The 21519-nt window shown below is 39.8% G+C and overlaps 1 protein-coding gene across 1 annotated transcript in view; it reads right to left on the bottom strand.

The window, feature by feature from the left end:
- Positions 1 to 10442: 10442 nt before the first annotated feature.
- The window catches only part of Qpct (glutaminyl-peptide cyclotransferase), a 29431-nt gene continuing 18354 nt past the window's right edge, over positions 10443 to 21519 (bottom strand). The window contains exons 4-7 of the mRNA XM_010611430.3: positions 18740 to 18916; positions 16484 to 16583; positions 13817 to 13933; positions 10443 to 11060 (exon numbers count right to left, since the gene is read on the bottom strand). Of these exons, the coding sequence (XP_010609732.1) occupies positions 10915 to 11060; positions 13817 to 13933; positions 16484 to 16583; positions 18740 to 18916 (540 nt within the window). The 3' untranslated portion in view covers positions 10443 to 10914. The remainder of the gene's footprint in view (positions 11061 to 13816; positions 13934 to 16483; positions 16584 to 18739; positions 18917 to 21519) is intronic.

Here is a 21519-nt window from a genome sequence, read left to right as displayed (position 1 = left end):
CTGAGTGTGAAATGTGAAAGACAGAAAATAGCTTCTTTCATGTTTTTGGTTGAGCTATAGGATGAATGGATCTATAGCCAACCAAGACAGAGCTTGAGGGGGCAGATGCGGGGTTCTATGGGTGTGTGTCGGGTTTGAGCTTTAATAGGAGCTATTTAATAGATACTTGTGTATACAAGGCTAGAAGATAATCGAGAGGTCTTCGAGTGCTTCCCTCTCCGAATATGGTTGATATTTAAAGACCTAATACTACTAGATGGAGCCAGTTTGAATGAGTGATATGGAGAAATGAAGAGGACCAAGAACTAAACCCCACGGCTCTTCAACATTAACACATCCGGAAATGAAGAAGAACTAGCAAAGGAGACCGAGAAATAACCAAGAGTGAGATGGAAGTGAGTGAAGCAGGAAACAGTGAGGACCCCAGACAGGTAACTCTTTAACGTTAAGATAGGAGCAAAAGGCGGCTTTTAATCATGCCGGCAGCTCAGCATGTGACTCAGCCCCCAGTAGAAGTTTGCACTTCCTTATATACCTCCTTTTACATCTATGAAGCTTAATTCCACTGGAGTTTCCCTGGGAATATAGCAAGCAGGATCTACACAAAGCAGAGCAGTGGAGAGGCGAAGAGCAAAGAGTTGTGGCAGGACTTCCTGGGTCCATTATGCTCCTTTGGTGACAGGTTATAGAAGTTGACATGGCTATTCAGGTATGTTCTACGAAGAGCATAGTTACCTAGTTAACTCATAGTTGCCTAATAACACAGTTAAGCCATAGTTTCCCAGTTTCGTATGGAGGGATGGTCTCCTCTCTCAAGATGAAAATTTCAGTGGACACACGGGCCAGGAACATCTTGTTCTCCAGTAGCTTTTGCCTTTATCTAACCAAAGCAGATCAAGTCTGCACCTCTAGGTGCTTTTCCTTCTGTACATCACAGCCATATCAAGCCCTCTTCCGGCAGCCAGAGCAGTAGCCCTGACATCAGAAAATAACTGAGATGGGTAATCTGTCTGTGGCTTTGATATATCCAGGTCCATAGAGGGAACTGTAAATCAAAACAGAAGGCACAGACTGTGCCCTACACAAAGCACATAATGACAAGATGCTCAGTCAGACTTTCTGTAGCAAACCATCAGGGTGGCAAGCAACATGTAGAATATGGTATACTGGACCCAAGGAAAAGGAAAAATACATTGGTGAGATCAGAGCATCCTACAACTTGAGATATGTAGCCTATACCCCCATATGGGTCATACCCTATCCTGTGGGTTATATGCTGAAGTTACCCTAAAGAAGAGCCAACATCTAGAAATTGATTTCTGTGGTTCTGAGAATACAGAACTATCTTTAAGGCTTCACAGTGTGATTTCTACCCTGGATTTCACCATCATCAGAGTGAAATCTCTTGACTTACACATTTTTAATAAGACTCGCTGTGTCTCTCAGCTCAGCTCCAAATGGAAATGAAGAACTTTACAGACAGGAACAGGAAGGGAAAGGCATGGGTGATGAGGATGGAGAAAGCCCCCTCCATTCCCATGCCACTTCCCAGGAAGGAAAGCTGTCCAGAACAGAGAGGCAGAAATGGAATCTCCTCCTCTGGAGTCTCCGTCGTGACAGATGTAGGAGGGAGTCACAGGGATGAGTCAGAAACTCTCTGATTGAGGCTATAGAGTTGCCAATGCATATTCTCTTTAGCCTGCTTTACTATTGGAGGTGCTTTCAACTCCACAGAAGTTCAGGCTGATCCTGGCCTCTGGTTGTAGGGTTAGGGCCTGACTTGTTTGGCCTTCAGCACTCTGGGTTTCTCTTGCCAGCTCTAACTTAGCTCCCTGACCCTGAGCATCTCCTGTGGTTGTCTTTCACCCAGTCACCCTGGAATTTCAACACTGAGATCCCTAATGTGAAGCCAGCCCAGGTTGCTCCAAGTTCTGGGTTCAGTTGGCCCCCTCTCCAATATGGCACTTGGTCAAACTCTCTCTCCAGGGAACATGATGGAGCCTCATCTGAGGGGGGTTATAATATTGAGTTTTGAGTGGAACTTGTAGGCCACAATACAGAGTTCATATTAACTGTTAGTGCAGTGAAATTCAGGCAGCAAGGTGGCAAGTCCTGATATGTATGTTTAAAATTTTTCTGTTGCATGGAGTCTAAACTCAAGAAGGACAAAGTGGCTGCAGGAAGTCTGACTCAGAAGGCTGCTGCATTACTTCAGGTGAGAGATGAGGGAACAAGAAATAAAATCAAAGGCAGATTAAAAGCCAGAGTGTTTAGGCAATTGCTATGCATGAGACCAGAGCTTCATTTGTACTGACCACATGACTTACAAATAGATCATCCTGGCTAAAAAAGTTCTGAGATTAGGAAAGACAAGTTTCTTTGTGTATGAAATTCATTTGGCAAATATTTAATGTTTCTACTATGTGCCAAGCGCTGGAAACACTGAGGTTATATAGTAGTAAATGAAACAAAATCCTTGCTTTTGAGGAGGGGTGCTCATGTTTTAGAAGAGAGAGGGGAAGAACCTACAAGTAAACAAACAGATAATAGTTATAAGTACTATTTTAAAAGAGAGAGAAAAAGGAACTGGCTAACAAGGATTGGAACCCAAGGAACCAGAGACTGAGGCAGAAGCTCATGCCTAATACTTTATGGGAGAGAATGCAATTTCAGGGAAGTAAAAGTGCAGGCAAGTAGGAAGTGAGGCAGGGAAGGAAGAAAAGCAAAATATAATGGGTGTGTTACCAAAACAGCAAGTTTTGTAGCAAATGCAACTGCTTCCTTCATCTCTGACTCTTCGAGAGATGGTCATATGAAACCACCGCATCTCCCACGGTCCACTGTAGAGAAGAAGGGTGAGCAATTAGGCTTCGGTCTCTTCCTATACTCCACTTCTCATTTATTGAAGTCCACTCCACAGGGCATTAACTGCTATGTATTTCTAGGGCAGATCTAGACAGCTCCTGGGGAAGCCAGAGCCTTCCTGGATCCAGCTGGATCAAACCTGAGTGTCTGAGCCCATACAGCTTTCGCCAAAGTAGGTACAATGAAAGACATTCCTAAGTTCAAGGTGTAACTCTTAGACAAGCAAGAGACAGAAACTGGTAGCATTAGTAGATGAAGGGCTGATGGTAGCTTCACAAAGTAAATTGTCACAAAGTCCCCTAGGCCTAGGGGATAGGATGACGGGTATTAGGGAAGGGCATTCCAATCCATTATCAGTTGAACAGAGACCCAAATGAAATAGGGCAAAAATCTATGTGAATACCTGAGGGGAAAGACAGCATTCCAGACCAAAGAAAAGGAAGTATAAAGTCCCTAGCCCAGAAACATCCTCAGCTTGTTTGGGAAAATCCAGGAGGCCAGTATAACTAGAGTGAGTTTGATAAGGAAATTTTTGATAGAAGAAGAGATCTGAAAGGTCAGCAAGCGGTCTGATCAGGTGGGGGCCATGTCAGCCATGGTGATGCCTCTGAATCTTATTCTAGAGAAATAATCATTGGGAGGTCTTGAGGGGAGCAGTAATATGCTTGATTGTAACTTAAAACACTTGGTCTGGATCCTGCATGGAGAGGAGACTAAGGATGCAAGGATGGAGCAGGGAGGATGACAGTGACTTGGCCCAGAGTGGGAGCAGTGACTAAAGCCTGTAATCCCAGCACTCCGGAGGCTAAGGCAGGAGGATCACTGTGTGCTTGATACCAGCCTGGGCTACATAGTGAGTTCCAGGTCATTCTCAACTACATAATGAGACCCTGTCTCAAAAAAAAACAAAGTGGATAGATGAAGGACATTGTACAAAGGAGCCAATGGGATCTGCTAAGGTCCTGAGACAAAATACTCAGCAATGGGTCAACAAACTTCTGTTTATTGAGATCTGTTTACTGAGATGGAAAGGACAAGATTTGAAGGAATGTATGGAGCCATGCCTCCGGCCTGGTTTTTGTCCATTTCTGATGCCTTTGGCACACACCAATAGAGATGTTTGGGCTTGGGGAGATGGAGACTAACCTACAAATCTGGAAGTCAACTGCAGAAGATTTTGGAGCTGAGGGTTTGGATGAAATCACCTGAGAGATGAGTATAGCTGGAAAAGAGGTCTGATAACTGAGTAAAACAGGCCTGGAACTGAATCAGAGCTCCAAGCTATGTTCTGCAGAGCCTCCGATTTGGGGGAGGTTCTGCAGGGACCACGTGAGCGCTGGTGCGGTGAATGTGTTAGGGGTTTGGATTAGGCTTAGCCAAAAAGTTCAAGGTTCTCTCTCTGCTTTCAAAGGATCACTTTGCTTTTGTCTTTGGGATTTCTACATGAGATTTCCTTGGGAGAAAAAGGAGTTCTGCTGCTTGAAGCACAAACTTTTGAAAACCACCGAAGAGTATTTCACCACTGGGAAAGTTCACGAGAATGTGGTGGAGGACATTATCCTCAGTGTTGTGGCCAAAGCAAGTCTAACGCGGAGGACGAAAATCAGAGAACCATTCATTCCTAAGGCTTGATTTGGCCCCAAAGCATTTGGATTCTACTCTCTTGGTCCCAATTCTTGAACAACAACTCCATCCGTGTGGTCAGCAAAATGACAATGAGGAAGACCTGTGACCTGGCTAGCACCCCGGTGATATTTGTGAGCCTCTGAGGGGTGGTGTAAAAAGCATATATTGTGCGGTGTAAGAATCCAAGTACCGCCTTGAACTCTGTTTTGAAAAGAACTGCAGAACTGAAACGTTCATGGTGTGTAAGCAAGCCCTTTCCTCCTCATCAACCCCATCTTCGTGAACTACAGTCTGCCTAGGCTCAGGCAGTGTTTAGACAAGATTTCACTCACAACTGCAAACTCCTAGGGCCGAGAAATTTACCTTTCATGGTCAATTCCTCAGTGTCCCACATTTTTCTTAGTTTCTCACATTCGGTAATCTCTGCCTTTTGTCAAGATGAAATGTTAAGAAGCTGAACATACTTCCCTTGATGAAATTTTCTAAGCTCCCTCAACTTGCAAATAAGTCCAGAGAAGAAATACAATGAACTTGAAGAAAAATCTGAGCTTAGTTAAAACAACTCTGTTTTCCTTTGACAAACTCCTTTCACTGCAGGAAATGAAACGTGAGCAGTTGAATTTAGGAGTCTCTAATCCAGGCTTTTAAAGCCTGAGGCATGGTGTGCTTTGTAATTCCTGTGGTCTTCTTCCAAGGCTTTTTGACCCTATGTTTTTTGAGCTTTGATGAAGGATCAAAGGATCGAGTACATCTCCATTCTAAGAAGCCATTATAATGCCACACTGTTTGTAAAATAAGAAAAGGCCAGTGTGATACCATGCCTTAGGATTTGCACAAGTCACCCAACTCCTTTGCCTGCTGTAGTGGACCATATGTTAACTCTTGAGTGTACAGCATCCTCTCTCTAGTCCTTGCTTTGGGGAAACACCCTTCCTGTCTATGGTTTTGTGGGGATGGCCTTTCCTCCAGCTGTAGGGCTAGGGATGAGTCACAAGCCAAAGTCAGTCCATGCTCAGAGATTGGATCACTAAAGGTCCTAGAACCCACCTGGGCCCATGTCAATCAGTCCTAGGACTCTGTGGGACACAGAGGGCAGGTATTTTCTTTTCCTGAAAGTGGAGTTGTGAGTTATGAACCTGGGGCTGCTAGCCTCCATCTTGCCCTGAAGATGAACTCCTTACTTTGTTTTAGAACATGCTCAGAGGAGGGGAGAATTAGTATGTGCATACAGCATATCTTGATCATTTTTATCTCTTTATCCCCTTCCAAACCTCCTCTCCCACCCTGATTCCTTTCCTCATCTCTAAAGGATCCATTTTTTCTGTATCTTGGTATCTGAATTTCTAAAATGAAGGATTTTGAAAACTAGCCAGTGTATCTCAATAAGAGCACCACTTGCACTGGGTCAGGACAATTCTTTATTGTACAACTAGTCCTGAACATTTGTTTTTGCCCCTGCCCATCAACTGTGAGATACATTCTATCGTTATGACTATTAGGTGTCCACCACAATCCACTACACACACAAACACACACACACACACACACACACACACACACACACAGCCCTAAATGTCACCAACCAGAGTAGTACTACCCTCAGCTGAAAACCAATAAACTAGACAATCTCTAATACACGTTACAGCCATGCTGAAATTAACCCAGTCACGTATCAGAAGTTAAATCCCCTAGAGTCTACTCTTAGCATCAACTGAGAATAAATTAATTTCTGTGTTCATTTCTTTTAAAACTTAGGATACTAGGCTCGGGATTTAGCTTAGTGGTTCCGCGGCCTACCTTGCAAGCACAAGGGCCCAAGTTCAATCCCCGGTACCAAAAAATAAATAAATAAAACTTAGAATACTGACAAACAGTGATATAGGTAAACCTATAAAAGGATTATCACAATAAATTACTTGATATAAAATAACTCTAGCATACACTAAAATGGAATACCATTGTTGCATATAATTTTCCCCATTAAAAGACAAAAACATAAGCAAATCTTAAGTGATCTTTTCAAACCCTTAATTCTTCTCCCAATAAAGGATTAAAATCACTTGTACAGCTACCCATGGCAGCCATCAATTTTCCAAACTTCTCCAATTACATCCTCAGCAAGAGAAGTGGGTCTAGTGTGTATGAGTTGAGGGGGTTTATTTATAGAAGTAAATGAACCCAAGTGTTCCTGCAAGGATGAAGACAGAATAGCAGTGAAACAGATGGACAGGCTTGGATACTCATTCACTTCTCCATGCTGATTCCTTCAAACACATTAATTTAATACATGTCATTCTTTGCTAGCCAAAGCCCCAAACATTAAATCCATGAAGGTCAAGGACCTCCAGTACTACACAGTAAGAAGTAAATGTAAGAGAATAAAATTTCCAGTCCTAGATCAGTTTTTTAAATCTATTTTTATGTTACTTTTGTCATCTTTGTGAATTTGGGTATTCTCTTTTTGCTTTAAGCCGTGTTACTTTTTCTTCTTGGCAACAGTGTGCTCTTACTATTAATTCTCAAAGAAATGATCTAAACTCTCCCCTGGCAAGTCTGGATTTGCCTTTCAGGAGAGTGGGCTACGTTCCACGCAGTGCCTTTGAAATGTGAGCAGCAAAGTCAGATGACTTCACATTGCGTGAGCACACCAACCAAATGCAGGCTTGAGGGATACAGGCACGACACAGACAGGCCTTTCATCCCAGCCCTCTTCAAAATGTCATAAATTATTGCTGCTGGATGTCTTGCCAGGAGTCTGGGGGCGATTCTGATGTGGAGGAGGATTTGAGGGGGATTCGGCACCACCCTACCAGCTCAACTAGCTAACCACCACTGCTATCCACCTCAGCCCCGCCATGAAATGCAGCAGGGGCTTTCCACAGTGGCATCTGCCCCTTGCAACAAAGACGTCATTTTGCTCTTTGAAGGCTGAAAAAGATGTACCTTAGGCATCTCAGACAGAAGGGGGAAGTAAGGGGAGAAAATCAAACCACTTCAAAACTACTTTTAGAGTATCAGGCTGCATAGAAAGTGATCCTGAAACTCAGAGTGAAACCTCAATCTTTCCTACATTCATCTTTGAACCCAAAAGTTGGTGAAAAGCCCGGCTTTGAAGCACAGTTCATATCTTCATGAAATGCAGATTTGAGTATTTTCTTCAAGCTTCCTGAATAGCTTTGCTCAAATTACAGGGGCTGCTCTGACCAGTCTCCCTCATCTCCTCTGCGCTTCCTTAACCTCCACATCTTCATTCCCTGGATTGAAGTCTTGCAGAGGAACTGAGGGGTGATGTTCAGCAGAATAGCCCAAGACCAAACCTCATGCAGGGCTGTCTGTGTATCAAAGAAATGAAGTCTGGAGTTTTGTAACCACCTCCAGCTGGGCCAAGTTGACGGAGCAAATATTCACTTTTCACGTGATTTTTGCTACAGTGCCATAATGAATGCATTTCTTTGATGGAAGAAAGAAGCTTCATGAAGTAAACTGTTTGAAGATTCGGAGTCAGAGCTGGAAACATGGGCTGCTTTGTTCTTACGACAACTGCTTCTCTATCTAAAATATTTCTCCATTTTTGAAGGATCTGTCTTTTCTCTTCTAGCCACAGCCCTCAAGCTACAAGAACAGGCTCGTGATTTTTTTTTTAGATGCCAAGGTTATGAATACTCTTTTATGAATATTTTCCTTTGAACTCACTTCTCTTGATGAAGAAAAATAGCCCTGTATATTGCAGGGTTGACAGTAATAGGCGAAACATACAAATTATTCTCTTAGGGGCTGTAAAATGCTCCAAAATGCACATAGAAAAATTCCAAATGCAACATAATGTTTATGGAGCACTGCCTTCGCAGCTATAATTTTCAAAAAGTAATATTTCTGACTGGCATGAATTATACAAAACATATTTCACAGATTAATATCAAAGTTAATACCTTAAAATGCCTTCCTTTCTGACATCATGATTGCTTTTCTCATGTTAATGCAGACTATATTAAAGAGAATTTTAGGATGCACCATTTCAAAGCAAGGAAACCTCCATTGGATTAAGCTGCTTATGTTTTCACTTTTCTCTTTATCCCATTTAAACATATCCTCCCACCTCCTCTAAAAAAATAATTCCACAAAGGCCAACTCAACTGATTATTATAGATTTCCTATTAATTCTGCCTTAAAAGGAGCTTATTGTTTTGGCTTAAAATGATATATGCAGCACTGTCAACTAATGTTTACGATGCTTTAAAACTTTTCATGCTGTTTATCATCAGTTAAACCATTTATCATATCATATCATCAGCTAAAGCACTTCTTTCCTGACGCTAAAAGCAGTGTGTTTTTCCTGAACTCCTTTAATTTTCTCTCATCCAAAAAGTGAATTGTGAAAGCTCAGCTCCCTTTAATCCTGCTTTGTAGCTTCAATTCTTTAGCCCTGGAACCACTCGTATTGGTTTCTGCATATCCATGCTAAAGCAAAAATAGTCTTTGCTCTGGCAGAGAAATAATTCTGCACAGAGATGACATGCCTTTGATGTCTAAGTGAATCATGTCAGGTGAACAATGGCAAAAGGGTTTCAAGACTGCTTCCCCAGATTTAGAGAATGACTTAGAAAATTTTCAGGATACAACTGTTGCTTTGCATTTGACATTAAGAATAGTCTGCAAGTGTTTTACAGAGGCAATAATTTAGAGTGGTCCAGATCATGATTGCTGGAGTTCAAATCCCACTGCTTCCATGTTTTAGCTACATGAAATTGAAGAACACACTTAACCACTCTGAGCATCATAAAGTGAGGTTAATAAGACCACCTACCTTGTAGGATTGGTATGAGGATAAAGTTGGTAAAAAACATATAAAGCACTCAATTCTGGCACAGAATTAGTGCTCAGTAAGTGTTAGTGTCTAACATTATTAACTTACAAAGGTACAACATCCTTTTACATAGCTTTAGAAAGTTTTGTAAAATAAAAACAAATCCTAGAAAAATGTAATTCTGTAAAATACATCAACATGAAACTACAGATATTGTTTTATATGTATATATAAAATTCTGGCTATATTCTTGCATATAATTGGGTGTAGTCATAAAAATACAAGTAAATATCCTTTAGCATACTTTTAGTAAATGTCCTTTTCTTACTTGGAAAGTCCGTTTTAGCAAGCAAATTACTTTCTGGCGACTTTCACTGTCATCGAACTGAAAGCTAACACTAGTACCCCATTCAGCAGATCTGTCTCACCCTCTACCTAGCCTGGGCAGAATAATTCGTTGAGAATTATGCCTGCTCTATAAAGGGGATAACTAACATCACCTATAGGGCAGGATCAATTTCATAATTGTTCAGTTGGTCAAATTTATATTTTAGATAATTGTTTCCTATCACCAAAGACATTCCCTAATGCTTATGAATCACCAGAAAAATGTATGCTGTAGGTAACCACACATGGATACCATACAGTTTACAAAAAACTAGCCTAACTAGCTACTACTGTGTTACCTGAACGTAGACTCTCGAGGTCACAATCAATGGTCTTTTTCTGTCTTTGTCTCAATCCAAGACCAAAACAGCAAATATATGTAATTATACAGTATATGGAGGGAGGAGGGTTTTTTAAAATGTACATACAATTTTATTACACCCATGTATAAAATGTGAGAAAATTAGCTGGGCGTTGAGGTGCACAGCTATAATCCCAGCACTCCAGAGTCTGAGGCAGGAGAATGACTGCAAGTTCGAGGCTAACCTGGGCTACATAGTGAGTTCAAGGCCAGGCTGACTATACAGTTAGATTTATCTCAAAAAATAAAATATGAGAAAAATAAAGAGGCAATGAATATTCTGTTTATATAATGCAATTGCACTTTTCTCATTATCCATTTTTAATGATCTTTATATTTGCTAAACTATGTTTACAGTAAAGTGCTAAAGTCATAAAACTAAAACTTGGACAAAGCATTGAATACTTTTTCATCTATACATATGAATAAGAAAAGAAATTCACAATGTGGCATTTAACTCTGATTTTAATTTCCATAAAATTAACCCTACAAAGATTTCTCAGAGGGCTAAAAGCCTTCAGAGTACATCTCCATTTTGTATTGTATAATAGATTCCTAAGTATGAAAAAAATCATGAAACTAAGGCTACATATTGCACCCATCATCATATTTAGTACTGTTTGAAAGTCTATGGTATTGAATAAGTGAGTCTGATCTCATTTTTTAGTCTTTATCTAAATGAGTTTTTTAAAGATTTTTTTGTTTTCTTTAGATGTTCCCTTTTTCTGTAGATAAAAATTAATGAGCAATTGAAAATACAATTCTGTGATTCGCTGATCACATATTCAAAGACACAGATCAGATCATTTTAAATGGTGCTTTGACTTTTGAATTCAATATAGAAGCAATTACCATGAACTCAATCAAAGTATTACAAATGAAGATATTCCAACACAAACACTTGTATGATTTTGTTTAGATTGTCAATGGTTGGCTCATCCAGATATTCTTCACTGTCATCCATGGTGTGCCAGACTTCGGGGAAAGGAGACGGTATCAGATGCAGAATTGGAACACCTAGTAAGAAAGAGCTGACTTGTAATTTGGTCCACATTTCTAGTGTGTAAACTAGAAGTTAACATTCTGCAAAGATAGGGAGCTCTGTGCTATAGAAAGACACTTGATGATTCGTTATCTCCTGTGCACAACTTTGTATCTCACCTTGCTTCTCCAAGAACATTCACTCATTAAACAAATGGTAACTCAGCAAATAATTACATAGTGCCTACTACCTACCAGGTCTGGTTCTAGGAATTAAAAATTCATTAGTGCAAAAGCAAAGCTCTGCCCACACAGAGCTTACATTCCAAAGGAGAAAGAAGCAAGTAAACACATATAAAACATAATTTTGGGAAGTGATAAAGCTAGTTAAGAATAATGAAACAAGATGAGGGAATAAAGGATAAGGCCCAGGCTGTAGGGCTGAGAGAGGGGTATTTAAAGTCAAGGAAGGCACTCTTGAGAAGCCAACATTTAAACAGAGACACACACCAAAGGGAGAGCAAGCCATGCAAAGATTTAGTGATGAGCACTGCAGGCACCAGTATTAGCAACTGCAAAGGTTCTGAGAAAGACATGTCTTGTCCTTCTTGGAGATCAGCAAGGCAGCCAGTATGGCTGGACCAGGGCAACCATTAAAAAGAGAAGTAGGAGGTGTAAGGAGGGCAGGGATAAGGGGAAAAAATGACAACCAAGACCTGTCATGTAAAGGTACAAGATCCAAAATGATGAATGTAACTGTACTGTATACCTAAAGTGTACCAATAAACTCAATGAGAAAAAAAAAAAAAGACAAGTAAGAGGTAATACCAAAGAGAACATAGGCATAAAATGGAGGCCACTGGAGGCCATGGTAAAGACTTTCCATCTTATTCTACAAGATGGCAAACAATTAGAATTGTTAAAAGTAAGTAATGTAACTTGATTTATATTTTTATTTTTATTGAATTTATTGGTGCTTTTAAAGTATACAGTACAGTTACATTCATCATTGGTGATTTATATTTTTAAAAGATATCTCTAGCTCCTCTACAAAGAATAGAGTAACAAGAACAAAATCTGGAGACCAGTAGGAAAGCTATGGCAAGTCTTTGCGTTGATTAAGACTGCCACCATCTCATTACAAGGATATTGCTTCCTTACTGACCAGACAACATCAGATTTACACAACATACAAGAATACAAGCTAACTCCATAAAAGGGATGGCAGAATGTCAATGCAATGTGGGCTTTCACAGATATTCTAAGTGTGGAAAAAATAAATATGTGCTCAAAGATCTGGTATGATTTTCATGAGAAAATAGAAACAATGAGATATGACGCTTTAAGTTATCAATTAACTCAATTTAATGGTTCTTCACACTCATAGATTGCTGTAAATCAAGGGGAGTAGGAATTATTATGAGGGGCCAGTACTATATCTCAGTGTTATCCTTAGACACCTCCTAAGACCTAAAAATGAATGTGTATGAGATACAGGTGCAGATTGGGGAAAAAGGCCCAAGCGAAGATGGCTTTCAGGAGTCTGACATGAAGAACAGGCTAAACTGAAACTGCTCCCTGAGAAGGGCAGGACAGGGTAAAGAGTAGGCCAGTCATTCCTCCACACCAATGAGCAATGGCAAATTCTATCACTTGGTAAGGTAACTGCGAGAGAGTAAGGGAGTGTTAAAGCTTTTGTAAATGTAAAGATACATTTTGTATCTGAATCACACCTGGGATCAAAAAAGATCAGGTGAGGTGAGGGTGTATCTAATTTTCTTCCCTCTTGTTTAATTTTGTTCAGTCGTCTGGCTTCTGTCTTACAGGCACATAATCAGAAGACACATATTGGTCAAAGATTAATTATAACATCAAATGTTTGCTATTTTGGAATGTTGCTGGTCAGATGTGGTTTATATTTAGTTTATTTAAAATATCGGAAAAGGGGAGAGGGAAGCGAATATTTTGAAAAAAGTCTTAACCCTTTTGGAAAGAAATTGTAATTTTCACCTACATTTTCTTAAAGGTATAAAAGGTTTATAATTGATACAGTTAAATTGAATCATAACAATTGGTGATTATAGATTATAATAAATAACTATAGCCTGCAAAATATTGCAATCTAAGAATTTTAAAAATAATATCCTGAAGTTTTTGTTTAATTGCATCAATTTCTGTGTTTATCTGAAATTTTAAAATGCAGGAAGTTTTGAAGGGGTTAATCTTGTCTGATATAAGTAAATGAGTCTGTAGACTGTGATCTCACCAAACTAAAAAGAACAGTACCTGGCATTGTGTTTTTTATGGCTGTAGTGTTGGTAAAGCACTAGTATGCAGAAAATAAAGGAATTATTCAGTGCAAAATAAAAAGATCAATTACACTTATATATCTCCTCTTTAATGATTGGTTCTCATACAAATTAATTTTGTCTATTTTTAGATCATTTGAAAATACTTTTGGATTGGTTCAAATTATCAGTATGTTATTTTAGTGTAGTTGGTCTTTACGGAAGGATGATCTTAGTAATTTCAAGATGCTCCAATTATTATTCATGTTCAATTTGCTTCTCCAATGTATGCAGCAATTAGAGACCTGGAAAATTTCACTTCTACAGAAAGCTTTCTGATGACAGGAAGCTAAATAAGGTTTGGGAATAGGGCATAGTTGGAAAATACCGATCTTGGTCTACTTTAAAGTAAAACAACGTCATGGTCTTGAAATCTCAAAATGAATGTAAAATATAACAGATAAAAATGCATATGAACATTTTAGGTACACACACACATATTACCTTTTCTCAGAAATGGAATATGATCATCCTGGATAATACCTCCAGAGCCAAAATTCTGGAAATACTTCCTCTCCAAAGAATGATCCTTGAGCAAACCCAGTTCATGGAGTTCATGTTCTGCAGATGACAATTAGATAGCAGATGAACATCTGCTTTTTTATCTGATCAAGACTCAGAATGGATCCTTACTTAAGGTGTTAGAAATCTTAGCACATGCAGGTGTTGTTTTTAAAATACTATGCAGGAATAAGTTTGTCCATGCTCATGACAATGAACATCTGAACTGAAGTTGGTTATGTGCATTTTGGAGTAGGAAGAGAGAACATTCGCATTGTGGCTCTTGACTTATGGTGTCAGCTCCATGGAAGTAGAAACTCAACAGAAAAATGGAGAGACAGAAAATGAGAAATGGGGTGGGGAGAGAAGGTTCAGCTGTAGCTATGTATAGGTCCAGATGCTGTGTGGAGAATGTTTAACAGGGGATGTGGGGCTTCAGTGGAACACCCAAACAGAATAGGGTGAAGGGCATCATGTAACCACTCTGGGGAAACGGGTACCTACTGGGACTTACATCAGTGCTTCTCAAAGTAAGGTTCTTGACCTGCAGCCTAAAGCACCACCTGAGAACTAGTTAGAGATGCAAATATCTCTAGACCCACCACAACTCAGACCCACCGCATCAAAACTTTGGGATGGAAATCAGCACTCTTAGCCCTCCAGGAGATTCAGATGCACAGTGAAGTTTAAGAATCACAATCCAATGGGCCAGGATTTGGCTCAGGGTTCTACTGCCTGCCTTGCAAGCGCAAGGGCCTGAGTTTGATCCCCAGTATCAAAAAAAAAAAAAAAAGAATCACAATCCTGCATTCCATCACTCTTGTCATCTTGCAACATATAACCCATATGTTATATATAACCTAAGTGTTCTATGTTACAAGAGGATACAAGATTAGGATGGCAGGTTTTGTTTTTGTCTTGCTGATGTACTGGGGCTTGAACCCAGGGTTTCATGCATACTAGGCAAGCACTCTACCACTAAGCTATATTCCCAGCCTGCAATTATTTTTGAATTGCTAGATCTAAAAGTTAAAACAAGACTATTTAGTAAACAAACATACACAATAGAGTTTTAGGAATATTGGAAGGCTGTACCAAAACCATAACAATATTCCTGTTTATTGATATCTGTAATTTTTAACATGGGATACAGTTTTGCCTTGTACATTAGAGATATCATTTGATCAGCACAATGGGTTATAATTGCAGCAAACTACAAGTTATTGATATATGTTCATTCTGGTACAAAAAAAAGAAAAGTGTACAAAACCCTTGAAAGAAGGCAAAAGCAACTTCTGGAGGCTGCCATCAAAAGTAAGGAAAACACAGTACAAGAAAGAGGCACAAGAAGTTATATTAATAAAGCCATAATAGTAATTATTTTAAACTAGGAATTGAAATTTGCCAAAAATAAGCATCTGAAGTTCAGGTCAAAGTTTCTTCCATATGAATTTAGATTTGAATATTGGCAAATTCTTAACTCACAGCAAAAATGTAAGCTAAGGTGTTACAGCATTTCCCACTGCTCAAAATACAGCTCTGTCTTGCTCCAAGAAATATGTGTGTGTTAAGAAGTGTACACGTGTGTGTGTGTGTGTGTGTGTGTGTGTGTGTGTGTGTTGTAGGGAATTGCTAGTATGAAGTTTTTGCCTCAAAAGCAGCCTTATGATTTAGACTCTACAAATAAAGATTCATCTCATTCTCTTCTTTCCCTGGTAACTCTGTGGTTGTTTTGTCCCATCTTGCTTTGTTTGGGGAGGATGGGAACATGAGAGGAAAAAAGTGTGTGTGTGTGTGTGTGTGTGTGTGTGTGTGTGTGTTGTAGGGAATTGCTAGTATGAAGTTTTTGCCTCAAAAGCAGCCTTATGATTTAGACTCTACAAATAAAGATTCATCTCATTCTCTTCTTTCCCTGGTAACTCTGTGGTTGTTTTGTCCCATCTTGCTTTGTTTGGGGAGGATGGGAACATGAGAGGAAAAAAAAATTCTCCTTTTCCTTCTCCAGGCCCCACACCTCTCTCTGGAACCACAGATACCTATGTTTCTTGGCCTGGCCCAGCCTGGTCTGTCCTACCACTCTCTTATCTATTAAACTCTAAATCTTCTCCAAGTGTTTCTGGACAGATCTTTCTCTCGCCTCCTGATCTCTTATTTTTTTGAAAATTACCAGAGATGGTAATTTTGTATTAAAAAAAGATAGAAAATAGATAATAAAAGATGGAAAAGAATGAAAACTTAAAGAATAGCTTTTGGTGTCAGTAGGACATAATATTTATTGTTAGTTAACAAGCTTTGCTGGGTAAAGTATTCTCTAGAAATGTGTTCTATGTGTACCAGGCAGGAATCTGGGAAAAGTATTTGCAAACTATTCCTAAGGATAAGCAAATGTAAAAATGTAATATTTTATGTTTCCATTTCAAAATAGTTTTATGCAGGAAAATAAACTGGGCCTACTAAAAGAGATGAATAATAAGCTAATCAACAGACCAAGAAAAAAGCTAGTAAAGTACATTTCATATTTAAATCACACATGCAAAAAATAATTTTTGAATTTTAAAACGTAGTGTTTGTCAGCAGGAAGAAGCCACATTTTATTCTGTAGTGACTTACCAATTGCCTGAAGTCTATGAAACCATCTGGCAGTTTTTGGGAAAAAATTGGGAAATGTTGGATTTGGAGCTCCAAGTAAATCCAACAAGACCAGTAAATCCTAAGAGAGAAAGATACTGTTTAATCACAGTCACCAAGACATGTTTCATATTCATCAACAGTGAAGCACAATCAGTTAAAACTAACTGCATCTTAGTAATGGAGAATAATTTGAGGAGTTGTATAAAAGAACAAAAAAAAAAACTTGCAACATTGTATGTTAATCACTTTAGCGAACTTTTAAAATCTTTAGGCAATGTGAACAAATGGCAAAGTGTGATTATGTGTGTATATACCCCAAAGACAAGGATGAATTAGAGGGGGACATTGGAAACGTAATTCACAAATCAAAAAAGAATACTTTATTTTCAGATGGGAATCCAAGCCTGTCTGACTTTCTGTTCCATTCTAATTAGCCATTTTATCCTTAATGCATAATGATATAGCTGTCTATGGGAGAACACTTGGAAAGTTACTATTGGTCAAGCCACAGATCAGAAAAATCCCCTGCAAAAGGGATATATAATATTGTGTCTGGATCTCCATTTTATAGTATATCAGATGAAGAGCTCCTCATCTAATCTGTCTAATCTCTAAATCTCTTCTAGTTAGAGACCTTCATAGTTAAACCAGAATACCTTAACTTAACCTGAGCCATAAAATATCAGCAAGCTCAAGAACTCCCTGTACACTATTCTCTAGATTAAAGCCTCCTGACTTATGTTAGTAAAACAATGTGTGGATAAACATTTACAAATGATACCAACACATAGTAGATAAATATTCTCAGGATCTGTGATTTTTATTAATTAATTAATTTATTTATTTTTGGTACTGGGGATCGAACTCAGGTCTTTGCACTTGCAAGGCAGGTGGCGGAACCACTGAGCTAAATCCCCGGCCCCTGTGATTTTTAAAAGATAGTACATATAAATTCATGAACGATAATTAAAGATTTGCAGTGTGAAAAAATGACAAGATTATTTAAACAAGGTTGGATAAGCTATTAAGAGGTTTTTTGGGGGGTGTGGGGAAAAATAAGAGCAAAGACACATCATGTAAAGGGACAAGATCCCAATGATAAATATAACTGTATTGTTTGCTTAAATGTACCAATAAACAATGGGGGGGAAAAGAGGGTTTTTTTCTTCTGGGGAAAATGGTCTTCACCATCACTGTAGATTCCTACATATGAATTGAAAGTAACTAACTTTGCTCCTATTACTGATCCACCAGGTCTCTCCTTCCCTGAACCTTTATATCAGCTTGGGTACCAGTGAATGAATGAAGTGCTGATCCTATTCTCTAACCCATTCTGAGCTACTAAGGGACATAGGGGCTACACTGCCAACATAAAATATGCCAGATAAAGACATAAAGGACATCAAATGTGGCCAGTTTGACTTACATGCTGAAGGTCAGTAATAGGGAAAAGGTCATGGATGAGAAGTAGAGCTCAGGGGGTAGGACCAGGTTTTTGGTTTACAGATGGGGTGAGGGTCAGGGATGGATGAACACTGGGAAGAATGAAGTTTCAAGGGTACATGAAGTTCCCAGCTGAAGTTAGTGAGGGTAACTGGACTTAGGGACGGGGTAAAAATCAAGTATGGGATGAGAGTCAGAGTGAGAAGGCAGGGTAAGGGATTCAGGACGGAGCGTAGGTCCAGGAATGAGGATGAAAATGAGGCTGCACCCATGACTCAGTAGCAGAATTTTAAGGCAGCATCAAAACATCCCCATACCCATGGCAAAAATTCTACACTGAACAGCAAATCAAAATATCATAAACATAAAAAAAAATCATAAACACACCAGAGCCACTATAATACTTTAAATACAACGAGAAAACGCTTCGACTGCCATCCCGTTCTTTCTCCATTTCCCAGGACCCTCGCCTCCTCTCTTTAAAGGCTTCAAAGAAGAGATTTGCTCCCTCCACCTCTATACAGTGCTTAGAGAACGCGCTTCCAACAAACCAAATTATTAGCTCCTTGATCTGATTTTTTTTAATATCACTTCAATTTAGCTCAGCCAAACATGGCTTCTAACCCAGAATTGTTCTTTGTAGCTCTGGGATTCCTCAAAAACCTAATGCCTGCCAAGGAATGTTGTATTATAAACACTCTGTTCCAAGGATTTTGTGGCACCTCTCGGTCTTTGCTTGGCTTTGGCAGCCTCTCCTTGGGAGGCAGCACCGTGGAAACTTCCCACACTAACCATGCCATGAAGTTGGTTGGTGCCTCTCGCTCCAGGTGGGTGCGGGGTTGATGCCATCTTCAGAGCTAAGTGTCGAGACCCATACAGGGAATCTTGAGGAGACCAGTGAAGGAATGCTTCTTCCCCATCAAAGAAAATTAGCTGAAGTGACAGACGTGGCTTGGAATCTGAGACATTCTGGTAAAAAATAATAATAATAATAAAATAAAAAACAAAACCCAAAATAATGAAAAAGAGCAAAGCTGCCGTGATGAGTTAAAAACAGCACTCTTTCCTACTGGCTGGGCAAAAAGACAGATGTGCCATAAAGAAAGGAAGATACCAAAGCAAGCAAGTGAAACTATGCCAACATTTATTTCACACCACTTCCTCTCTGAAAATTGTCACACCTCCCACAGTCTTCATAGAAATCTCACCCTTTTCTCACTCCCTCTGAAAACAGAAGTCTTTATTTGTTCTTACCCCCCAGAAATTTTTGAAGCAATGGAACTGCTGTGATGAACACTGTCATATGCCACCTAGTTCCCTTTCAGGAGGATGTGCTGCCCCAGCTGCTGGGACAGCTGCCAGCCACTGCAGGAACGGCCAGAGCCGCCCCTCCAGAGAGTGTCTACATCCCATGTTTGACCTGCACAGATGCTGGGGATCTCTTAGGGGCCACTGCATCTCCAGAGCTCCCCAGAGGTTAGCTGACACTGTCGTTGAACCTGCACTACAGCTTGACTTATCTCTCTGCCTGATTTCATTTCCTTCTCCTCCCTGCCACCAGCTCTGATCCAAAGACACTCCCTACTAAATAACCTGAATGCTAACCTCCACCTCAAAAATCTGCCCCGGAAACCCAACCTGAAACATCTGCACATCTTTCTTATCCCTCACCTTGTTTAAATCTAAAAGTTTTCTGAGACTAGGGACAGGAATCTTCCCTAAGAATGCTACAGGGATGCAAAGAAGACTCAATAGAGGTTTTTCCTTGAATCAGCTGGCACTCATTAGTGGATCAGTAAAGATAAAGCAGATACACGAGCATGGCAAAATGTGTGATGGGCCACAAACAAAACATAAGCTCACTGGAGACTGGATGGGATGAGAGGAGAAGTCCTCGGGGAGTCAAGGAAGGCTTTGGGGCAGAGATGCTATTTGAGCAAAACTGAGAAGGCATCAGATTCTAATTAACTTCACACTTTCCACTGTCTGGCAACAACTCTCATCTTTCAGATGACTCCTTGTGATACTGAAACCCCCTCAATCCTTCAACCACACTGGATTCTAGTCTATCAGATCTTCTATCTTGTACTGTTTTTGATTCCCTGTGGTATCCTTGTATCACCCCATCCTCAGCTTATATTCCAGGCAATCATTCTAATTGCTCCTGTGCATACACCTTCAGATCCCTTGCTTCTCTCTGCCTGATCAAACTTCACGGCAAAAACATAAGAGTACATCCAATTCTCTACCTATTCTGTGTCTGTACTCTTGGAGTTGAATCGAGCTAGAAAAAAGTATACAACCATACTGTTTGGTCTTTCTTAAAATTCATGGCCACAGACATCAAGTTGTTCTTTCATGTTAACTGACGGTCACGCCATATTTTCTACATTCGTTTTCTCTTCACACTCTTCTAGTACCTCACATGTCCTCCTCACCCTAACCTGCAGCACCTCCCTCATCCTCACTTCAAACTGCTGGCATTGATTTATTTTTCCCCTGCTCATCTTAGGTGCCAGTCCCTCCGCTAACTCCTATCTCCTCTCATCTGCTCAAACACATCACTCTAGTACATACCAGTTGTCTTCTACATCATCAATTTTTCTGTCTCTACTGGATAATTCCTATTAGCCTCCAGACACGCTATTGCTTGTCTCATCTTAAAATGTTTTAACCCACTCTCTCCACCAACTGCTCCTCATTTCTAAATTTCCAAGGCATTTGGAAAAGCTGCCTCAAACCTACCCCAACTGGGTTTCAGCTGACTGAGGTTAATCTACCCTGATCAGGCTTCATCTCCTCTACCTACTGAAACTCTTCCAATCAAGGACATCTGTGATGTCTGTGTTGCTAAGTCCAAAAGCCAACTCTCAATATTCATCTCCTTTTACTTACTGGCAGCATTTGAGAGTTGATAACTCCTTCTCGGATACACTTTCTTCATTTGGCTACTAGGACACCATATTCCTTCTTCCTTCAATAGTACTGGTGGTTCCCTTCACTACTCTTCCCTCTTATTGAGTCTTGAAGTTATCCTGACCTCCAGATTCAATTGTAAAATGAGCATCTCCACAGAGATGTTTAATAGACTACTCAAATATAAAAGTACTGAAACCCAGCCCTTGATGCCTTTGAAATCTGTATTAACAACAGCATTGCCTAGATAAATCAATCACAATATCATCCTTGCAGTTACTCAGACCAAAATCCATTGGGAGTCTCCTTCCCATCTCCACACATACGTACACATAAACAGGCTGCTCTTGCTCATGTTGTCTCTGCAAGCCTATTTCCTACCCTTCTTCATCACATGCCACTTTGTGCTTTACTTTCTTTTTTTTTTTTTTCTTTTTATTGAGTTTGTTGGTACAATCTAGGTATACAATACAATTACATTCATCATTGGGATCTTGTACCTTTACGTGATAGATCTTGATTCTCATTTTTTTCCCTTGTCCCTGCCCTCCCTTCACCCCCTCCTCCCCTCCCCATTTACAAACACTTTATTTCCATTTTTTCAGTTTCTCATATTTTTTCCTCTCCCTTATTACCTTTCCCCCACCCTTCCCACT

Source organism: Fukomys damarensis, unplaced genomic scaffold (assembly GCF_012274545.1).
Source record: "Fukomys damarensis isolate Sample0158 unplaced genomic scaffold, DMR_v1.0_HiC HiC_scaffold_2, whole genome shotgun sequence".
In the NCBI taxonomy this organism is placed as follows: Eukaryota; Metazoa; Chordata; class Mammalia; order Rodentia; family Bathyergidae; genus Fukomys; species Fukomys damarensis.
Note: the sequence above shows the minus strand (reverse complement) of the source record. Positions and strands in the feature narration are given on the sequence as shown.